The sequence below is a fragment of the Aquarana catesbeiana genome, linkage group LG04 (genome assembly GCF_042186555.1).
Source record: "Aquarana catesbeiana isolate 2022-GZ linkage group LG04, ASM4218655v1, whole genome shotgun sequence".
NCBI lineage: Eukaryota > Metazoa > Chordata > Amphibia > Anura > Ranidae > Aquarana > Aquarana catesbeiana.
The window spans coordinates 526,758,791-526,778,606 of NC_133327.1; the positions used below are offsets into that span (position 1 = coordinate 526,758,791).

Below are 19,816 nucleotides of genomic sequence, written 5' to 3' on the forward strand. Positions count from 1 at the left end.
TTTCACTACATTGAATAAATGACAAATGTGTGCACTTAAGAGCAAAACTGACGCATCCTTCATGTGAATCAGTGATGAATGTTTCAGTTATAAATGGTACCAATCAATCACTGTGTTCATTCAGAAAGGAAAGGGGCTGGTAAATGACATATTTACTGGCCCTTCCCAGCTTTCCATCCTGAAATTATTCCCTGCAGCAGATGGAGGAAGAGGAGTGTAGCTGGCAGTACATAGAAGGGTTGATTCAGATTTTTCTTGGTTGATCTATTGATTAGACCTCCTGCTGAGCTCTGCTCCCTTAATGAGCTCCTAGCTTCCCCACAGTTTAAATGTACACATCCTCTGACAAACTTCACCCCTTCTCCTTCACTGCCATTATGAAACAAGCTTCCATATTCCCTAATTTTAAGAAGGGAGAATAATCTGGATCCCTGGCCTTCTGTTACTGTGGAGCCCCACAAAACAAGAGAACTGCACTGTGTGTATCTCAACTCATTGCACTAATGGAGCAACCGCCCCCCCCCCCCCGAACTAGAGGCCCCAATGTTGGTGTTGCAGCTAAAGTGCAATGAGAGTATGCCGCATACTGGGATTTGGATTGTATTGCCCCCCTATCCTGGCACCCTAAGGTGGTTGCCAAAGCAGCCTTATGCCGGCGCTGGCCTTGTTTTTCTCCTTCTTGGAGGAAGTATGCAATTTTAATTTCAAATCAGGATCACTAACTTGTGGTTGGTGGTTATACATTTGGAAACTCTTTTGAAATATTTGAACATATTAAAATCTGCTTTATTGTATGTGTCTTCTTTTGTTGAAGCTCATCATGAACTCAGTAACCAAGAAGAAACGAGAAGCACTTATGCCACTTACCTTGTGTGCCAGAAGCTTTTCCTCAGCTTTGGGACATGAAGCATCTTTAGTCACAGAAAATCTAGACAACTTTTTCTCAGCTTCATTTAAAGACATAATAACCTGGTATCTTTCCTCTTGGTATAAATTCCACTGGACAGTGCATCTATAATCAACAAATTCACATTACATATGAGGTGCATAGCAATATCATAAATCTCATTAACCTTTTAAATTTTACATTAAAAATGCATCAACTTTCTTCAAATTTCAGAACATAAATCAGATTTCACTTGTTCTTTGTATGTGTGGTCCTTGCCAGGTTAATTAACCTCGGTATTGATTGATTTGGGTAAAGTTGCAGTTTATCTCAACTGTAGAAATTTAGCAGTTATGGAGTCATTTTAAATTTAAAATTGTTATGAAAAACAACACTCTAATCACATACAAGAATAATAGCTATAATACCTTCTCAGCAATTCTAACTGAAGTTGGGCTTGCTCTTTGGTTTCTTTTCCTTTCTTTTTCAGGGAAGCTACAGCTTGCTTCAAATAATCTTGTCCAGCTTTTTGCAGACAAACTTCAAGCTCCGATACCAGAGTCCGCAGTTCATCTAAAAGTCCATTGAATTTGCTTTCTGTGCTAAAGAACTCTGTGTAAACCTTAAGACTTTCTTCAGCTACCTCAATATCCACACCGTTTTCATTTTGATGGAGTAGCTCCTGTGCTTCTTCAAGCCAGTCAGATGCAGACTGCACTGCTTGGTGGTACCGGTGACTCGCAATGTACATCTTGTCAAGAGTCATCTAAAAACAGAAAAAAAAAAAAACCCTAATGCTAATAATATGATGCAGAAAAAAAATAGTTTATCAATGTACTATCCACAATTATACTTGTATTTTGTGTCTCTGTATTTGCCTTAATATAGTACAGAAAATAACATAAATATTTTACCACCCACAGCCTTTCAGTAATAGATGTCTCTGATCCATCTTTCCTAATATTAGAAAATACATGATCTGCATGTACAATGAATAGAGTGAAATTTTTGTTTCCTTAACACATTCCAACTAAAATTCATTTGCATGTCTGTATGAAAACAGAGACAAGTTCATCATGATTAAGCAGAGCTATTGATAAATACATATAAAATATATCTCCTCTCTACATAAAACACTGCTGCATAGCATTCTGCATTTACTGTTTTTACTGTTACTGTATTTACTGTGTTGTTTACTGTATTTACTGTGTTTACTGTTGTTAAAAAAATGCAAATAAAAAGCATGCTCTACTAAAGGGCCAAGCACTGTCATATCACAGAGGGAGTGATGTCACTGTTGCCTCTAGCATCTGACATCAGTCTCAACACCGGGGTTTTAATGCCAGTTGCAATAGAGGAAGGAGCAGCAGTGGAAGTGGTGCAAACAAAGTATCAGTGGATAGGGCTGTTTGCAGGGAAAATGTGACTTTGCCCCTAATGGGCAAGGTGGAAGAGTCTCTTTAAGTGTAATAATTGTATTTCAGAATTCCAAGAGGCATGTGCTAGAAGAAATCATTCTAATTATGCACACAGCCAAGCAACATACCAAAAACAGTATGGTATTTGTAGGCCTCAGAGAGAGATATTTGTATTGAAGGAACATGCCTAAAATGTGCCAAGAAGCCATTATAAGGGGCTGCTGAATTAGGATGCCTTTGGATAATGTAGCTGCCAGATAAAGATGAATTTATCACATAGGCAAGAAGAATGCTTACAGGAAGAGATGATGTCATTAACATTATGTGGCTCCTTCACTGTCCAATCAGAGTAGAGAGTAGAGGTAACTAATAAAGCAGCACCTCAGTAGCTAGATTTCCTTATAGTCATTCATCAGATTGATGCGTACTATCAGCATGATTTAAGAGAGGGAAGCATCGACCTGTGCACATAGAGGAGGCTTAGCTACTGTATAAGTGCAAGGTAAGGTTTTTAATAGAGTGTGGAATGTTTAACCACTTCAGCTCTGGAAGGTTCACCCCCCACTTCATGAGCAGGCCATTTTTTGCGTTACGGCACTGCCTTAAGTTAACTGAGAATTGCGCAGGCGTGCAACGCTGTACCCCCAAAAAAATGTGTGTTCTTTTTTTTCCACAAACAGAGCTTTATTTTGATGGTATTTGATCACCTCTGCAGTTGTTATTTTTTGCGCTATATACAAAAAAGGTTTCCAATTTTGAAAAAAAAAAATATATTTTTTTACTTTCTGTTATAAAACATTCCCAATAAAAAAAGTAAAAATTCAAATTTCTTCATCAATTTAGGCCAATATGTATTCTGCTACAAAAAAAAAATCCCAATACGTGTATACTGATTGGTTTGGGCAAAAGTTACAGCGTCTACAAACTATGGTATATTTTTATTTATTTTTTTGATTGCTAAGTGTGGGGAGGGGTGCTTTGACTGAAGGTATGTAAAGATCTGTGTTCTTGCTTAGCAGGAACACAAGATCAGCACATTCCCCTCTCACAGAATGGCGGCTTACATAGGCAGACCACCATTCTGCCTTTCTCACAAACGAATGATGGGTCTCACTGATTGGCTCCTGCTGTGTCCAATCACAGCGGGAGTGGGTTACCGGTGGCGTGCACGCATGCCCCAGACCCAGAACTGTCAGATCAGATCACGTACCAGGATCTGGCGCAGAGCGGTCACCCTGTCGCAGTAAATCAATGGTGGGCGGTCGCTAAGTGGTTAAAAGAGAAGTTCAGGAATTAAAAAAACAAACAGCCATACCCACCACCTAGGTGGATTCAGCATCAGTCCGATGCTGCATCTGTCCCCCACTGCCTCTAAAACTGGGAACTGAGCGATCAAAGACTGCTGATTGCTCAGTTCTCGGTTTTTAATGAGCAGAGAGCCGGTGACTGTCAGTCATTGGCTCTCTGCGCTGCCCCTCCAGCGCTCATTGGAATGCGAGCTGTGGAGTGGGCGCAAGAGACATGCTTGCTCTCAGCTGTGTGCTGATCTGGGTAAATCCCAACATTAAAGTCAGGATCTCTCCAGAGCCTGGACCGACAGAGTGATGTCAGGCGACAGTGGACACACTGTGGGTCACAGGAGTACAGAACTGAGTACACTTCTGTGTCCCACAGGAGAAGCAGGGCCAAAAGAGCTTTACTTCTGCTTTAAAATGTCTGTCAGTTTTCTTTTTTCTGTCATCTGTGTCCCATTGGAGAGATTTCCTTTTACTTCCTGTTCTGTAAACAAAACAGGAAAGTGCAGAAAGATTCCCAAATGTGAGTTCTGTTCAGTCCTGGTGAAAGTGGTCACCAGGAAAATTGAGAGGATAATTCTTTACAGCAGAAACACAAAGAGAAAAAACAAATTTATGGATCAACTGTATCCAAAACTAAAAAAAAAAAATTAAAAAGTTTTGGCGCTACATACACTTTAACAATATGACAATAATTTACAGATTTTACATTTTCCGTTAATAAAATATTTAATAAAAGAACTAAGAATAAAAATAAGCACAAACCTGCTTTCCAGTAATTCCTTCATTAATTTCCTTTTCAAGTTCAGACAGCTCAGCCATACAGTTTTCCAGATCAGCTGGAACAAACTCTTTTGCCTTCAGATACTTCTGTTTTTCTCTGAGACATAGTGCATTTATTATTCTTAAACTTGACTCAAATTCCTCTTGTTGAATTTGTAACTTTCTGATTTCTTCTTGGATGTTTTCAAGTTTTCCATCCAATAGCAAGGGTTCATTTAGCTCCACCTTCATTTGTCTTAGCCACTCTAAAATACGACTGATCTCAGTATGAAAGTCTATACTCTGTATAAATCTGTTTTCACTTTCTCCCATTCTCTCCTTTACTAGTGAGTTCCATAACTTTAACTTCTCACGCCACTGTTGTACTTGCATTTCGGCAGATTCACATGCTGAAACTTCAATCATTGGGGACGTTTCCTCTAACTGTTCTGTAATGCGCCTAAGCAGAGTTCCGGAATTCTGTAGGTTGGCTGCCAATGTACGGTAACTTTTCAGCTTATCCTCAGCTGGAAGCGTCTCCACATTAACTTGTTCTAGCTCCTTACTTAGTGCTTCAAACCTTATATTCAGCTTGGAACAAAGGTCTTCATACTTTCTATAGGCATGTGTTGTGTCTGCCAATTGGCTAACTTTCTGCTCTATCATTCTTTTTAACTTATGATACTGACTTACAACTTGCAGCATTTCTTCAGGAAGCCACGGTTGTCCGGTGCTACGGAAAATTTCTTTCTTCTGATTGAGTTCGTTAACTGCTGTGCCAAGAGTCACAACTTCATTTAAAAGAGAAGAATAGTCTTGCTGAAGTGCCAATGCTTCTTCAGATAAAAGATTGGAAGGAACTTTGTTCATCAGTAGAAAATGATCTTCCAATTCTTTTAAAGCTTTGCTTGTCAAATCAATTAGGGAAATGTATTCTTTACGCATAAAGATTGCTTCCTGGACCTTACCAAGCTTTTCTCTGGCTAATTTAACAACATAATTACATTGCTGTGGCAAAGAATTCAATTTCTCATCTAGGTAGGAATGATCAACCTCATTCAGTGACGGGAGAATCTCCTGGCCATTTTGTTGCAAAGAAAGTAAAAGATTTTCATACTCTGGTGCCTGCTCGAGTATTTGTTGGTATTTGGACAGCTGTGCGTAAAGCTCAGAATCATCATTCATTAAATTGATTTCAGGAAATGTAAGAACATCTGCCTGCTTAATCCAGTGACAAGCCTTATCTAAATCTTCCTTAAAATGTTTTCTTGAAACTAGGCTCTTTTCAAGTTCGATAAGCCTCTGTCCACATTTTTGAAGCACACTGTCAAAGACATTTTGAAGCTCTTGTAATTTTCCTAAAACCTCAGTCTTCTCTTGCTCTGTGGCCTCCTTCATCAACTCCCTGCCCTGATTCCACAGGCAGTTAATATCAACCTGATACGCCTTCAAGCCAGCTTGGGCATTTTTGCAAGTTCTGATTTGCTTGCTTACATCATCAGGATGGAGACATATATATTCTTGAAACATAACTTTTTTTTCATGCTGCTGAATTTGGTTCAAGGCCTGATAAGCTGCCATTAAAAACTGGGCTCTTTCAGACAAAGCCTTGTTCAGATGTCTCTTACGCTGGTTGACCAAGTCACTGAGATAATCTACATGTTTCTGTGAATCTGCTAGAGCTTTCTGAAGCTGTTGCCTTTCGTTCAGTCCTAAATTGCCCATAATTTTATCAGCATCTTTTATCAGGTTTTTCAGCAACATTTGTTTGGTCTCTACTTCACTGCAGATAGTCAAGTGCTCCATGAGCAAGTTCTGAGCAAGTTCAGGTGGTGGACTTTGTTTTAAAGCCTCTGAGATGCCAGGCTGTTGATCTTCAGCCCACTCTGTTAAATCTTGCAGACGGGAATGGACTAAGCTTAACTGTTCCAAAGTTGTAGCACAGGTCTGGATTTTATTTTTCACTAGATCTTCAAGCTGAGTCCAGCGCTGCTCAAAGTGATTGGTTTGCTCTTTCACTAATTCTTTGTCATCTGAATTCAGATGTTCAGTTACTTTTTGCTTTTGTTCCTTGAGGTCTTCAAGTGCAAACCTTCTCTCTTGAAGAATACTGGCCAGTGTTTTCAGGGCTTCAAGATGCACAGCTGTACTCTCAGTATCAGACCTGTTAAAAAAAAAAAATCAGAAATATAACTATATATGTATTATAATTTTTTTTTTTCAGCCATTACTGTTCTTTTTTAGAGAGCCTAGTGGTTTGGCTGTTAAAGGAAACAATTTCTGAGTAGTAAAGGCAGAAGGTTTTTTTATCTGAATGCATTCTAAACTGAGCCCCATCTCTCTCCAGCGATGTCCATGAATGTCTTAGCTGTCCGGGACTCTCCTCCTGACTGGCTGAGATACAGCAGCGGTGCCATTGGCTCCCACGGTTGGCAATCAAAGTCAGTTAGCCAATCAGGGGAGAGAGGGGCGGGGTCGGGGCGGGGCTCCGTGTCTGAATGAACACAGGGAGCTGTGACTCGGCTTGGGTGCCCCCATAGAAAGCTCCTTGCTGTGGGGGCACTCGACAGGAGGGAGAGGCCAGGAGTAGCGAAGAGGGAGCCAAGAAGAGGGGGATCCAGGCTGCTCTGTGCAAATCCAACTGCACAGAGGAGGTAAGTGTAACATGTTTCTTATTTTTTTTTTAAACGAGACTTTACAATCACTTGAAGTCCTTTCTTCTCCTCTATCTGCAAATGCAAATTTTCCTTGCTGTCATTTTTTCCCCCTTTTGCTTCTATACTTTGGGGTTGATTTACTAAAACAGGAGTGCAAAATCTGGTGCAGCTCTGCATAGAAATCATTGAACTTCCATTTTTTTTTGTCAAAGCCTAATAATTGAACAAGCTGCATCAGATTTTGCACTTTCCAGTTCTAGTAAATCAACCCCTTTGTCTCAAATACCTGGAACAAGTATACAAATAAAGATGAATTTACTTTTACTTTATAGATGTGCATACCTGTTCCAGGTCAGTGACTAAGGCTAGGTTCAGATCTATGCATATGTGGTTGATGTGTTTTTGTTGTGTATTTTCTGGCATGCTTTGCATTTTTTTTTCCATGTGCATTGATGCATTTTTAATTTCTTTTTTCTTTTGGCCAACTGCAAGCTATTGGTTGCTAGGAGCGGGTGTGATGTTGCTAGGGGGAGATGTCTGTTGTCATGCAGGAAAACACAGCAATATGTGGTAAAAACGCATGCATATGTGTTTTCCGATGAAATTCCATTCAAGTCCACGGAGCCAAAAATGCACCGTGCTGCACGTATAAAAAGTCCTGTTACCTTTCCAAAAAAAACACATTGCAGGGTACTGTATAGATGTGAAAGGAAATAAGGTTAAATGGATTGTAGTGCTTTTCTGCAGCTCTGCAAATGCAAACAACGCATAGATGTGAACCTAGTCTTAAGCCTGCTACACACTATTCGTTTTTTTTTTTGTTCAACCTAGTGGGCTGAATGTCAAAAAACTGAAGAGTTCAGGAGGCTATCCAATGTTAGTGCAGTGATCTCCCCTGCTGAGCTATTGTGTTCTGACAGGGGGACTGCCCCCCCTCCCATGCCACTGTCCCCCCACCAGAACACACTGGTCAGTGTTCCCAGCCATTGCCTGAGAGTGCTGATCAAATGCTGATCTCTAGACCTTTTTCAGTCATGCCCCTTTGACAGAAGGCTTCTGTCGGACCAGCCGCCGTAGACATGGGCCAAATGTTGGACGGTTTGTATTGAACTGGCCGGCTGACCAATTGGTCCTGTATACTAGGCTTTAGGTAAAACTAAAGGCAAAACTTTTTACAAATTTTGGATAGAGTAAGGGAGGGTTATAAAACCTGTAAATCTTTTTTTTTGGCCATCTGTGTCCTTTTAGAGAGATCTTTACTCATTTCCTATCCCATAGCCAAATCAAAAAGTAAGAGGAAATCTCTCCAAAGTGAGGGAATCCTTGGTTGCCACCAGAGTCAGTGCCCCCACTGGAATATTTCCCCTCTATTCCTGTTCTGGTGACAAATAAAATTTGTGATTTTCTTTAACTTTCGCTATCAGTGAAAAAGGGAGTGAATCTCCCTAATGGGGACACAGCAATTAAAACCTGACAGATGTTCTAATCCCTCTCTTTCCAAAACTAAAAAAAATGTTTGTCCTTAGTTATACATTAAAACCTGAGGAACCCACTACTGTCAATTAAACTTCTGTGAGGAGGTAGCAGGAACATGGCTTACCGGCGCTATGTGTGCCCCCTTTAGCACACAGCTTGCTGAGGAATAAGGAGGAGTGGACAGTGCCGGTTTTCTCCAAAAGAGGAGGCAAGGGACTGCTCTGTGCACTCATTGCACAGAGCAGGTAAGTATAACATCTGGCTGACGCACGTCTGCCAGCCCCCGCCACCCACACTTTGTTTGGACATGGATCTAAGGCCCCTTTCACAGTGGGGCGGTAGGGGGTGTCGGCGGTATTCAGCCGCTAGCGGTGCGGTTTTAACCCCCCGCTGGCGGCCGAAAAAGGGTTAAAACCACTCGTATAGCGCGGCTATAGCCGCGGTATTGCCGCGGTATAGCAGCGCTGTCCCATTGATTTCAATGGGCAGGAGCAGTTTAGGAGCGGTGAATACACAGCTCCTTCACCGCTCCAAAGATGCGGCTGACAGGAGATTTTTTCTTCTCCTGGCAGCGCACCGCTTCAGTGTGAAAGCCCTCGGAGCCCGCGGAGGCTGTTTTGGGGCGGTTTGCAGGCGGTATTTTTAGCGCAATAACGCCTGCAAACTGCCCCAGTGTGAAAGGGGCCTAACAGGTACTCTAGCAGCAAAACAAATGTGTTTTTTTTAAACAGAATATAATAAGGTCAGAAACTGTTACTGTTAACTGGGTTCCTGTTACTTCCCCTCACTTCCTTGCAAAGGCAATGTTGTCACTGGGACAGCAAGTAAGGGGACATTTTTGCAACATTTTTGAGGCTGGCCATACATTATACAATTCTCTAGCACAATTTTCCTTTATAATTTACAAAAAACATATAATTTGAGGTCAAACCTAAACACTTTCAATTTGTATGCAATCAAGTAGGCCCTTGCACTAAAAAGTTGCAGGTAAATCTAAAGGAAATTGAATAAGAAATTTGTATAATGTAAGGCCAGCTTAACGCCAATAAATATCTGACAAAAGCTCCCACTACTCTGTCCAAAACAAAATAAAATTTAACTTGAGATCTGATTTGCAGTGACTCTGTTAGCACAGGTTCCCTTGTATCCAAAAGCACAGCTGTAAAAAGAAGATGGAATACACTTACCTTTCCAGCAACCGTTTCTTTAAAAAGTAAGGCCCATTATGGCTCCCCAGGCACTGCAAATTCCAGGTGTGTGGAACATGTGCTCCCCTGCCATATGCTGTGGTACCTCCCACCAGCTTGTACATCACTATAGGAAGTACAGGTTTACTGATGCACCTACTAAGTGCATGAGGGGTATCATCCGAATAGTTGAATAATTTCAGTGGCCAGGGAGCAGAAAAGCTGTGGCGTTTCAAGATACAAGCCACAGGAAAGATAAATATATTCCCTCTTCTTTTAGTAGTCATGCTTTTAGATACAATTGATCCCGTGCTGACAAAAAGCTAAAGCAAAAGTGTGTTTCTTGACATAAATCCAAAAAGAAGAAATGTGATTGGACAACAACCCCACAAATAGCCCAGCCTGCTTTGCTCAGGTTTTATAAATCAGCCTTCAACAGCTGTACAATAACATTACAACACATTTTGGTTAAAGCTGTGAGAAAAATGCAATCGCAATGTTGCTTTAGTTTGTACACTATAAAAAGGAATTTTCGCAAAGAAAATCAAAGAAACATGACTTTTAATAAATTACCTGGCTAAATTATCCCATTCAGTGGTGAGCTTTTCCAGAAAAACATCCACCAAGTTGAGACGATCATGATAATCACGTGTTCTCTGCAAGTCCTCCTCCCTCTGCTGAAGTAGATTGTTAATTTGAAAGCAGAAGTCCAACCAACGGCTACTTAAGTGTCCAATGTCTGCATGCTCTGGGGACTCCTGCCCATTGGTAAGCTGGTTGACTTTCTCTGTAAAACTGGTAATCTTATCTTGCTGAGACTGAAGCTTCTGACAGAATCCCTAGCACACAGAGAAAATAGGATGAGATGGGAGAGTAGGAAAGGTTTTAAGCCCAGTCCTAAATTTTCTAAAACAAATGATTGCAGATATTTTTATAAATTCAATGAAAGATTTTGAGAACAATTTTATTAGTAATGATCACTGGAGCTCCAATATTTTACTTGAGAATGAAGTTGCTTCAGTGCGTTCATTGTTGCTTGATGTTGTTCACTAACTTACCAACTGCAAGATTAAAGCAATCCTAAAGGCAGGACATTTTTTACCTTAATGCATTCCTTGTATTAAGGTAAAAAAACGTCTCAACGATTACATCGCCCCTCATCTCCCTAAATACTTAGGCTGAGCCTCTGTGTGTGTGGAAATAGGCGCACAACTGCCTGGCTTGGGAGCTTGCCTGAAGATGTTCCCGCTTAGGAAGCAGCTTTCTATAGTGGCACAGGGAGAAGAGGAGGAGCCAAGAGTGTCCACATGGGACCCGAGAAGAGGAGATTCAAGCTGCTTTGTGCAATACCATTTCACAGAGCAGGTAGGTATAATATGTTTATTATTTTAATTAAAAAATGAAAGCTTTACAATCACTTTAACGATCCTCAAATATTTTGCATCACTTGCAAGTTTCAAAAAATGGCCATAGGTTGTGTGTGCATTATTCTGTCTAACTGTCACTGCAGGATAAACAGAATTCAGCTAGAGGTGCTCACTTAGTGCTAAGAGTATTGCCTGGAATCTATTAGTTCACAGCAGAATAACACAAAACATCCAACGCATTTCAGAAGCCCAACAACAACTCCCCCTTCTTCATTTTTCAAATACTTATATAAATCACAATACCACAAAAGGCGAGTCCAGGTTATCTCTGTAACCCTGTGTAAACAATAACATTACAGATACATTGGAATGATACATTCAAAAATCAGGATTATAAATTAAATCAGACATGACATTCTCAGCGTATAATCTGTGTGGGTATATTCCATGCACTGTAGCAACTAAGGGGTAAACCCGTTGTCACATGTCCTGAGCTCACCTAAACTATTTTCCGATTTCTAAATTACAGTAGAGAGAAGAGAAGAAAAGATAACCGAAAAAAAGCATAAAGGGGAGAAAGGAGAGGGGGTGGGCAAGGAAAGAAGGGGGGAAGGAGGGGGGGGGGTTCTGGGTTGGAATGGGCGCCAAGCCATCCAGCATCTCTGCATGTTTACAGCTGTTCTACATTCATGAGCCAAGAAGGTTTAAACCCTCTTCAAAGAGGACAAACAGATTCCATAATCTCCACATCTCTGAATATTTTTCTTGTTTATTTTGTGCTGAAAGTGTGAAATCCTCTATTTTATCGATCTCTTACACTTTATGAAGCCAGCCTCCGACAGTGGGAGGTGCTGAGTAACTCACCCTTCTTCAGGGAAAGTGTTCAAAAACATTTTTCTGACACAAAGATTGCAGGTTTTCTGTAACTTTTATACACTAAATATTCCTGGTGAGTTTGCCATCTTAGAGTCCAATTACAGTACCAGAAATACACTTTTATTGACTTTTGACACTTTCCCTGAAGAAGGGGTTTTGGACTCTTGAACCTTTGTTTGGCATTCTCATTAGGCTGTATATACATAGATTCTCAACTCTGGTTCCCCTTTTTGCATGGATGTTCCTGTTTTGTGAAGAGCAGCCACACTGGAGCCATTCTGTGCTGTTATAATCTGACTGATATGCCAAAAATTTGTTTTCAGCACCTCGTCTTCACCTGAGCATACTAACAGAAACTGGGGGAAAATGTTCTAATTTTTGGCTTTAAAAACACTTTGATTTATTTTTTTGACCAGAAGCATTAAAATAAAACCTATGTTTAATTTTTCCATAAAATGACAGGTGAGACCTGGCTGTTTGCTTTTGGCAACACCTCTACTTTGAGACTCTTTCCTTCGGTCTTGCCATGCAACAGCCCCACTATTTGAAATTGTATCTACAAATACCATGGTATGTAGAAAGCACCTTCTTTAAATTTCTACTATTTACAAATAAAAGGAATTTAGATTTCCCTGTACACTTCATATTTTGGATTGCAGTACCGGACACAGTCTGAGTATTCCCATCACCTGAAGGTAGTAGCCTATAACCCAGGGTCTATGAATACTCAGCCTGTGTCCTGTACTGTACAATTAATTAGAGCTTTATTTCTCTTCTGTCAGTTCTTAAAAAGCACATATACCCCAAGCTGAAAAGTCTTGATTTTCACACCATAACATAGAAACATAAACATAGAAGGCACAAGCTCCCAGTACCTTAAGCTGTGATACCATGTTCTGTGCCAGTTTAATCTCCAGCTCTGCTCGTCTTCTCTTCATGTTTTGAATCTGCTGACCTGCCTCCTGGAAATATGCTTGAAGTTCCGCCTTTAGATGTTTAACTTCTTCCCACCCGTTCGCCAGATCCTGAGACACCACCATTCTCTGCTCAATCTGGAAAAGGAAATATTGTCAACCAAGTCAGACTTTGTCATTTTAGATTCAAATTCATAGCTTTCCTTCACGAATCACCTAATCCATATAAGCTAATATCACACTATACAGGTGCATCTCATAAAATTAGAATGGCATCAAAAAGTTAATTTATTTCAGTAATTCAATTTAAAAAGTGAAACTTATATAATTTATATAGATGTATTACACACAGAGTGATATATTTCAAGCATTTCTTTCTTTTAATTTTGATGATTGTGGCTTACAGCTAGTGGAAACCCACAATTCAGTATCTCAGAAATCTAGAATTATACATAAGACCAATAAAAAAAAAAAAAAAGGATTTTTAATACAGAAATGTTGGCTTACTGAAAAGTATGTCCATGTACAGTATAGTATGCATGCAATACTTGGTTGTGGCTCCTTTTGCATGAATTACTGCATCAGGCGACCAGCCTGTGGCACTGCTGAGGTGTTATGGAAGCCCAGGTTGCTTTGATAGCAGCCTTTAGCTCACCTGCACTGTTGGGTTTGGTGTCTCTCATCTTCCTCTTGACAATACCCCACAGATTCTCTGTGGGGTTTAGGTCAGGCGAGTTTGCTGGCCAATCAAGCACAGTGATACCATGATCATTAAACCAGGTATTGGTACTTTTGGCAGTGTGGGCATTTGTGCCAAGTCCTGCTGGAAAATTAATTCAGCATCTCCATAAAGCTGGTCAGCAGAAACAAGCATGACATGCTCTAGAATTACCTGGTAAAGTGCTGCACTGACTTCGGACTTGATAAAACACAATGGACCAACACCAGCAGATGACATGGCTCCCCAAATCATCACTGAATGTGGAAAAAGGTGCATTTCAAGAGAAGAGTGGAGAGGCACAGAATCCAAGTTGCATAAGGTCCAGTGTGAAGTTTTCACAGTTAGTGATGATTTGGGGAGCCATGTCAACTGCTGGTGTTGGTCCACTGTGTTTTATCAAGTCCAAAGTCAGCGCAGCCCTCTACCATGAAATTCCAGAGCACTTCATCCTTCCCTCTGCTGACCAGCTTTATGAAGAAGCTGATTTCATTTTCCAGCAGGACTTGGCACCTGTCCACACTGCCAAAAGTATCAATACCTGGTTTAATGCTCGTGGTATCGCTGTGCTTGATTGGCCAGCAAACTCACCTGACCTAAACCCCATAGAGAATCTGTGGGGTATTGTCAAGAGGAAGATGATAGACACATGGCCCAACAATCCAGATGAGCTGAAGGCTGCTATCAAAGCAACCTGGGCTTCCATAACCCCTCAGCAGTGTTACAGGCTGATCGCCTCCATGCCACACCATATTGATGCAGTAATTAATGCAAAAGGAGTCACGACTAAGTATTGAGTGCATATTATACTGTACATGGACATACTTTTCACTAAGCCAACATTTCTGTATTAAAAATCCTTTTTTTTTATTGCTCTTATGTAATATTCAAATTTTCTGAGATACTGCACTTTGGGTTTTTACTAGCTGTAAGCCATAATCATCAAAATTAAAAGAAAGAAATGCTTGAAATATATCACTCTGTGTATAACGCATCTACAGTATCTCACAAACGTGAGTACACCCCTCACATTTTTGTAAATATTTTATTATATCTTTTCATGAGACAACATTGAAGAAATTACACTTTGCTACAATGTAAAGTAGTGAGTGTACAGCTTGTATAACAGTGTAAATTTGCTGTCCCCTCAAAATAACTCAACACATGGCCATTAATGTCTAAACCGCTGGCAACAAAAGTGAGTACACCCTTAAGTGAAAATGTCCAAATTGGACCCAATTAGCCATTTTCCCTCCCCGTTGTCATGTGACTCATTACTGTTACAAGGTCTCAGGTGTGAATAGGGATCAGGTGTGTTAAATTTGGTGTTATCGCTCTCACTCTCTCATACTGGTCACTGGAAGTTTAACATGGCACCTCATGGTAAAGAACTCTCTGAGGATCTGAAAAAAAGAATTGTTGCTCTACATAAAGATGGCCTATGCTATAAGAAGATTGCCAAGACCCTGAAACTGAGCTGCAGCACAGTGGCCAAGGCCATATCAAAACTTTGCACTGGGAGATCATCCTTGTCACAGTTGAATCATTTCTCATTAATTCCAATTCTAGAGATACACTGTAAAATTTCCCATCACTTTCTGTCCATATGATCATGGTCATTAAACTAAACAAAGGGTGAGTCTACCCAGCAGAGACAGGATTGCAAAAAAAAACCCTAACAGAGGTTCTAACCCTTACCTACTCTTTCCAAACCTAAAAAGAATTTGGGTTTTGGATACACTTTAGGCAATCCATTCAGTATGTATCAAGTCAGGTAGTCTCTTGCACTACATAATTGTTGTTAGATCCAAAGTGTTTGTACAGTCAGGTTTTAACATGTATGGTCAGGTTAAAGTGCATGTCCAGCCAAAGATTCTTTCCTTTTGTATATGTAAAGGACCCTTTTTGAGTGGGAAAGGACTTGTAATGCTATCTGAGGATCTGTTAGCGAAATGTACCCTCACTTCCTGTCCTTCTGACATTTTATCAGACAAAAAGTGAGGGGGAACCCTTTAACAACAACAACAGGGAAAGAAATAAATTTGTATTTTTATGCTCTCTCCAAAATTGTATTGCTTATTGTTTAATGTTTAATCAGAGAAAGCTTTATACTCATTTATAAAATCCAAAGCTTCCTCTGAATGGCGGAGTGATGCTCAGCCTGACTCAATTTTAGGTGCAGGACAGGAAGCCCTCTTTGGAACACAGTGCTGTTTACTGTATGGAGCGAAGGCTCCATACAGTTCATACAGCACACACAGCCACTGCAGAGTGAAGTTTAATAAAACATGAGGGCTGTCTCACTGGAGCGGTGTGCTGGCAGGACACTAAAAAAAGTCCTGCAAGCAGCATCTTTGAGGCGCTTCAGTAGCAGTGTATACACCGCTCCTAAAGCGCCCCTGGCCCATTGCAATCAATGGGCAGCGTGCTTTGCGGGTGCTTTTAACCCTTTTTCAGCCACTAGCGGGGTTAAATGTGCTTTTTCTAGCGGCCAAAAAGCGCCACTACAACAACAGTAAATCGCTGCTAAAAATAGCAGCGCTTTACCGCCAACACCCCAGCGCCTCAGTGTGAAAGTGCCCTAACATAGCAGTACAACAGTTATAGCAGTACAAACTCAACAGTAATTCTAATCTTCCTTCAATCTATCCAAAACTAGAAAACATGTTTTTAGCATGAAATACATTTTAACTTTACATTTAAACAAGCACACTCGGCACAGGCAATTAGCATGACACTCATGCATTTGGACTATTTAGAACAAGCTAAAAAGATGGTTCACTTTTTCTTAACCTAAGAGGGTTATTAATAACATCATTCGTTTTCAGTCCTCATATCAACAAGTAGACCTTAGATCACCCTGACCACCACAAGCAGATTTTGGCCAATTCCTTTTGTGTCTAACATTTCCCATAATGTATTGCCTGTTATGCCCCGTACACACGGTCGGATTTTCCGATGGAAAATGTCCGATCGGATCGTGTTGTCGGAAATTCCGACCGTGTGTGGGCTCCATCGGACATTTTCCATCGGATTTTCCGACACACAAAGTTGGAGAGCATGAGATAAAATTTTCCGACAACAAAATCCGTTGTCGGAAATTCCGATCGTGTGTACACAAATCCGACGGACAAAGTGCCACGCATGCTCAGAATAAATAAAGAGATGAAAGCTATTGGCCACTGCCCCGTTTATAGTCCCGACGTACATGTTTTACGTCACCGCGTTTAAAACGAACGGATTTTCCGACAACTTTGTGTGACCGTGTGTATGCAAGACAAGTTTGAGCCAACATCCGTCGGAAAAAATCCTAGGATTTTGTTGTCGGAATGTCTGAACAAAATCCGACCGTGTGTACGGGGCATTAGAAGGATGCAAACTCAATCCTGATAGTCTGGTGAACCCTTTAAGTAAGCATTTTGTTTTAGCCAGGAGCCAATAATCTTAGCAGTATGTATTTAGTCTACAAGATGAAAATTTTTGAATACATAAACTAAATGCACATACCATTGTGTTAGAATTATATAAAGGACAGTGCGGTGCTCCACACTAACACACTGTGATTGCTGTCTTTTATAAGTAATTAAATCCCCTGTGGCAACAATACAAGACATAGTGGGCTTTATTTATGAAAGTGTGTGACACAACTGTCTGCATTACTTCATACTAATCAACCAGATGGAAACCTGTAATAGGTAATGACAGCGGTAGAAAGAAAGCATAAATATAAGTGTTTGCCATGGGATAACATCGACAGTTTTTACGTGAAGCACTTAGAGGTGGCCCATAGTTATTCCTTGGAGATAGAGCAGAGAAAAGTTTTCATCCAAGAAACGTGATCTTCATACTGCTATCAGTTTACTAGCATTTAGACAGCAACTAGTTGTTACCAGGCACACACAATCTTTTCTCTTATAGGGCAATGCAATTCTTACTGTTTGCTTTGTTTGCTGAACATTGATTGCTACATTCTTCACAGCACCATCAGACAAGTCACAAGCAGTACATAAGAGATCCAAGTACGTGTTGGCCTGCTCCTGCAGAGTCCTGAAATGCTTTGCCTGGATGGACACACATAATGCCATGATAAATTAGTACCTTTAAAATTAACAATATTTCATTACAGCAATGAATGTTAGTACTGGTGCTAGATAGCTTGGCAATGAAAATTAATATTAAAATTAAATGCTGCTCAAAATGGCTTTTTGACTTCTTAACTAACCTGCTTTGTTGCCTCTGCTAGACCGAGAGGAGCTTTGGTGCCAGGTTCTATGTCTTTCTGCACGGAGGCCAGCCAGGCCTGGCACTGCAACACTGTGTCTTGGTGACTGACATGCTTCTGGAGTTCATTCTCCAAACTTAAATAAACCTGTGGTTAAACACAATGATTTAAGTGTGCAACCAGTACTAAACAGATATATTTCTTCAAAAGACAAATAAATTCAAAAAGTAATGCCATGTACACACGGGCGGACTTTTCGACCAGACTGGTCCGACGGAACGAATCCGTAGGACAAGCCGACCGTGTGTGGGCTTCATCGGACCCGCAGCTGACTTTTTCGGTCGAAAATCAGATGGACTTTAGATTTGGAACATGTTTCAAATCTTTCCGACGGACTCGAGCCCGGTCGAAAAATCCGCTCGTCTGTATGCTAGTCCGATGGACGAAAACTGACGCTAGGGCAGCTATTGGCTACTGGCTATCAACTTCCTTATATAGTCCTGTCGTACGTCATCATGTACGAATCCGTCGGACTTTGGTGTGAGCGTGTGTAGGCAAGTCCGTTCGTTCGAAAGTCCGTCGGAAAGACCATCGGACCTTTGATGCCGAAAAGTGCGCCCGTGTGTACACGGCATAACTTGACATATAACAAATATCTATGGCTAATAAATGACACGTGCAAATACAAAGGTTTTAATAGTGTGCTATAAATGAAATATTTTGACCTTTTTATATTAAAAGGGGTGGACTTTACTATATACAGTTGCCTTCGTGTCTATTAATCCTAATAAGCACACTGTATGCAGCCTACCATTAGCCTGCCATTGCTCATTGGTCAATATGCTGTGCTTTTTGGAAACGTGTCAGCTTGCCAGCATAGTGGGGTGTTGTCAGAGTACATGTATGCTGCACTGTATGGCATCTTGTGGTTTTAACGCTCTTTGTGAGTATCCATTTTTACCAGTTTTATACCTTCCAATACATTTTTGGCTAATGCACTAGGTGCTTGCGCGTTCATGTCTGTTCTTTTTGTAGGGGACGCTCTAGAGACCAGCACTACAATTTACAAAGATCACACAGGCTGAGGCACTGCAGCGCTGAGTGAGCTTTCATTTTTATAAATGAGCAGTCAGTGCTGTTAAGCTGTGTCATACACTGGTCCTGATATTACAGATTATTTATTCATAAGATTGAATGATCACACAGTGCTGTGTGATCCATCTGCTAGGCTGTATATGTGCAAAAGATCACTCAGAACAGCAGCTCTCCGTAATGTATTTGCGGGTGCTTTTACTTCAAACAGGGCATCGGCAGATACTTTACACAGAACTACAGCTTTAAGTGAACTTTTACTTTTATGAATGAATATGCAGCACTGATTGTTCATTCATAATAGTGACAGAGCACTCAGCATAAACAGGGGGCGGGACTCTGTGATGGCTGTACTTCCCCCCACAGGAATTCTCATAATTTGGGGTTCAAAAGGTGGGGGAAGATACAGCCAGCATATAGAGGTGTGTTTTGGGGACAACGGGGCCACCAATAGGAACAGGACCACGTGCTATATGCAATCTGCTAATTCTGCACTCTAAGTAAACACCGACCCAAAACTACAGCCCCTGCCCCATACCAGCAAAGTGAGGGCAGTTTTCAGGTATGAAGTCAATCTCAACTCCTTGTATACACATTGGGTTTACCAATACTTACTCGCTGGACAGTGCTACAAATGGCAGAGTAACTGTCCCTTGTCCCTTGCAAATGGGCATGGATATTTTGCTTGAATTTTCCCTGCAGGTGCTCGGCACAATGAAGAACCAAAGTCTCTCCCTTTAGTTTAAGACTGTTTAGACGTTCTTCAAAACCAGCAATGTCCTCCATCATTGCCTGCAGAAGTCATTGGTACATTATTAAGTTGGTACATTATTAAGTTCCTGCTTTTACTGGTTGATTTGCAAAGATGACAACAGTTATACAATAAACAGTTTAGGCAAGAAAATGAATAAAAGTGTAAACTAACAAAATTTGTTCTGCATTGTTT

General features: G+C 40.7%; 1 protein-coding gene across 1 annotated transcript in view; it reads right to left on the reverse strand.

Moving 5' to 3' along the window:
- Nucleotides 1-19,816, reverse strand: part of SYNE1 (spectrin repeat containing nuclear envelope protein 1) — a 513,156-nt gene that overhangs the window by 212,635 nt on the left and 280,705 nt on the right. The window contains 8 exon segments of the mRNA XM_073627830.1: nucleotides 868-1,012; nucleotides 1,315-1,652; nucleotides 4,365-6,525; nucleotides 10,255-10,520; nucleotides 12,800-12,976; nucleotides 17,492-17,617; nucleotides 17,779-17,925; nucleotides 19,486-19,662. Coding sequence (XP_073483931.1) covers nucleotides 868-1,012; nucleotides 1,315-1,652; nucleotides 4,365-6,525; nucleotides 10,255-10,520; nucleotides 12,800-12,976; nucleotides 17,492-17,617; nucleotides 17,779-17,925; nucleotides 19,486-19,662 — 3,537 coding nt within the window.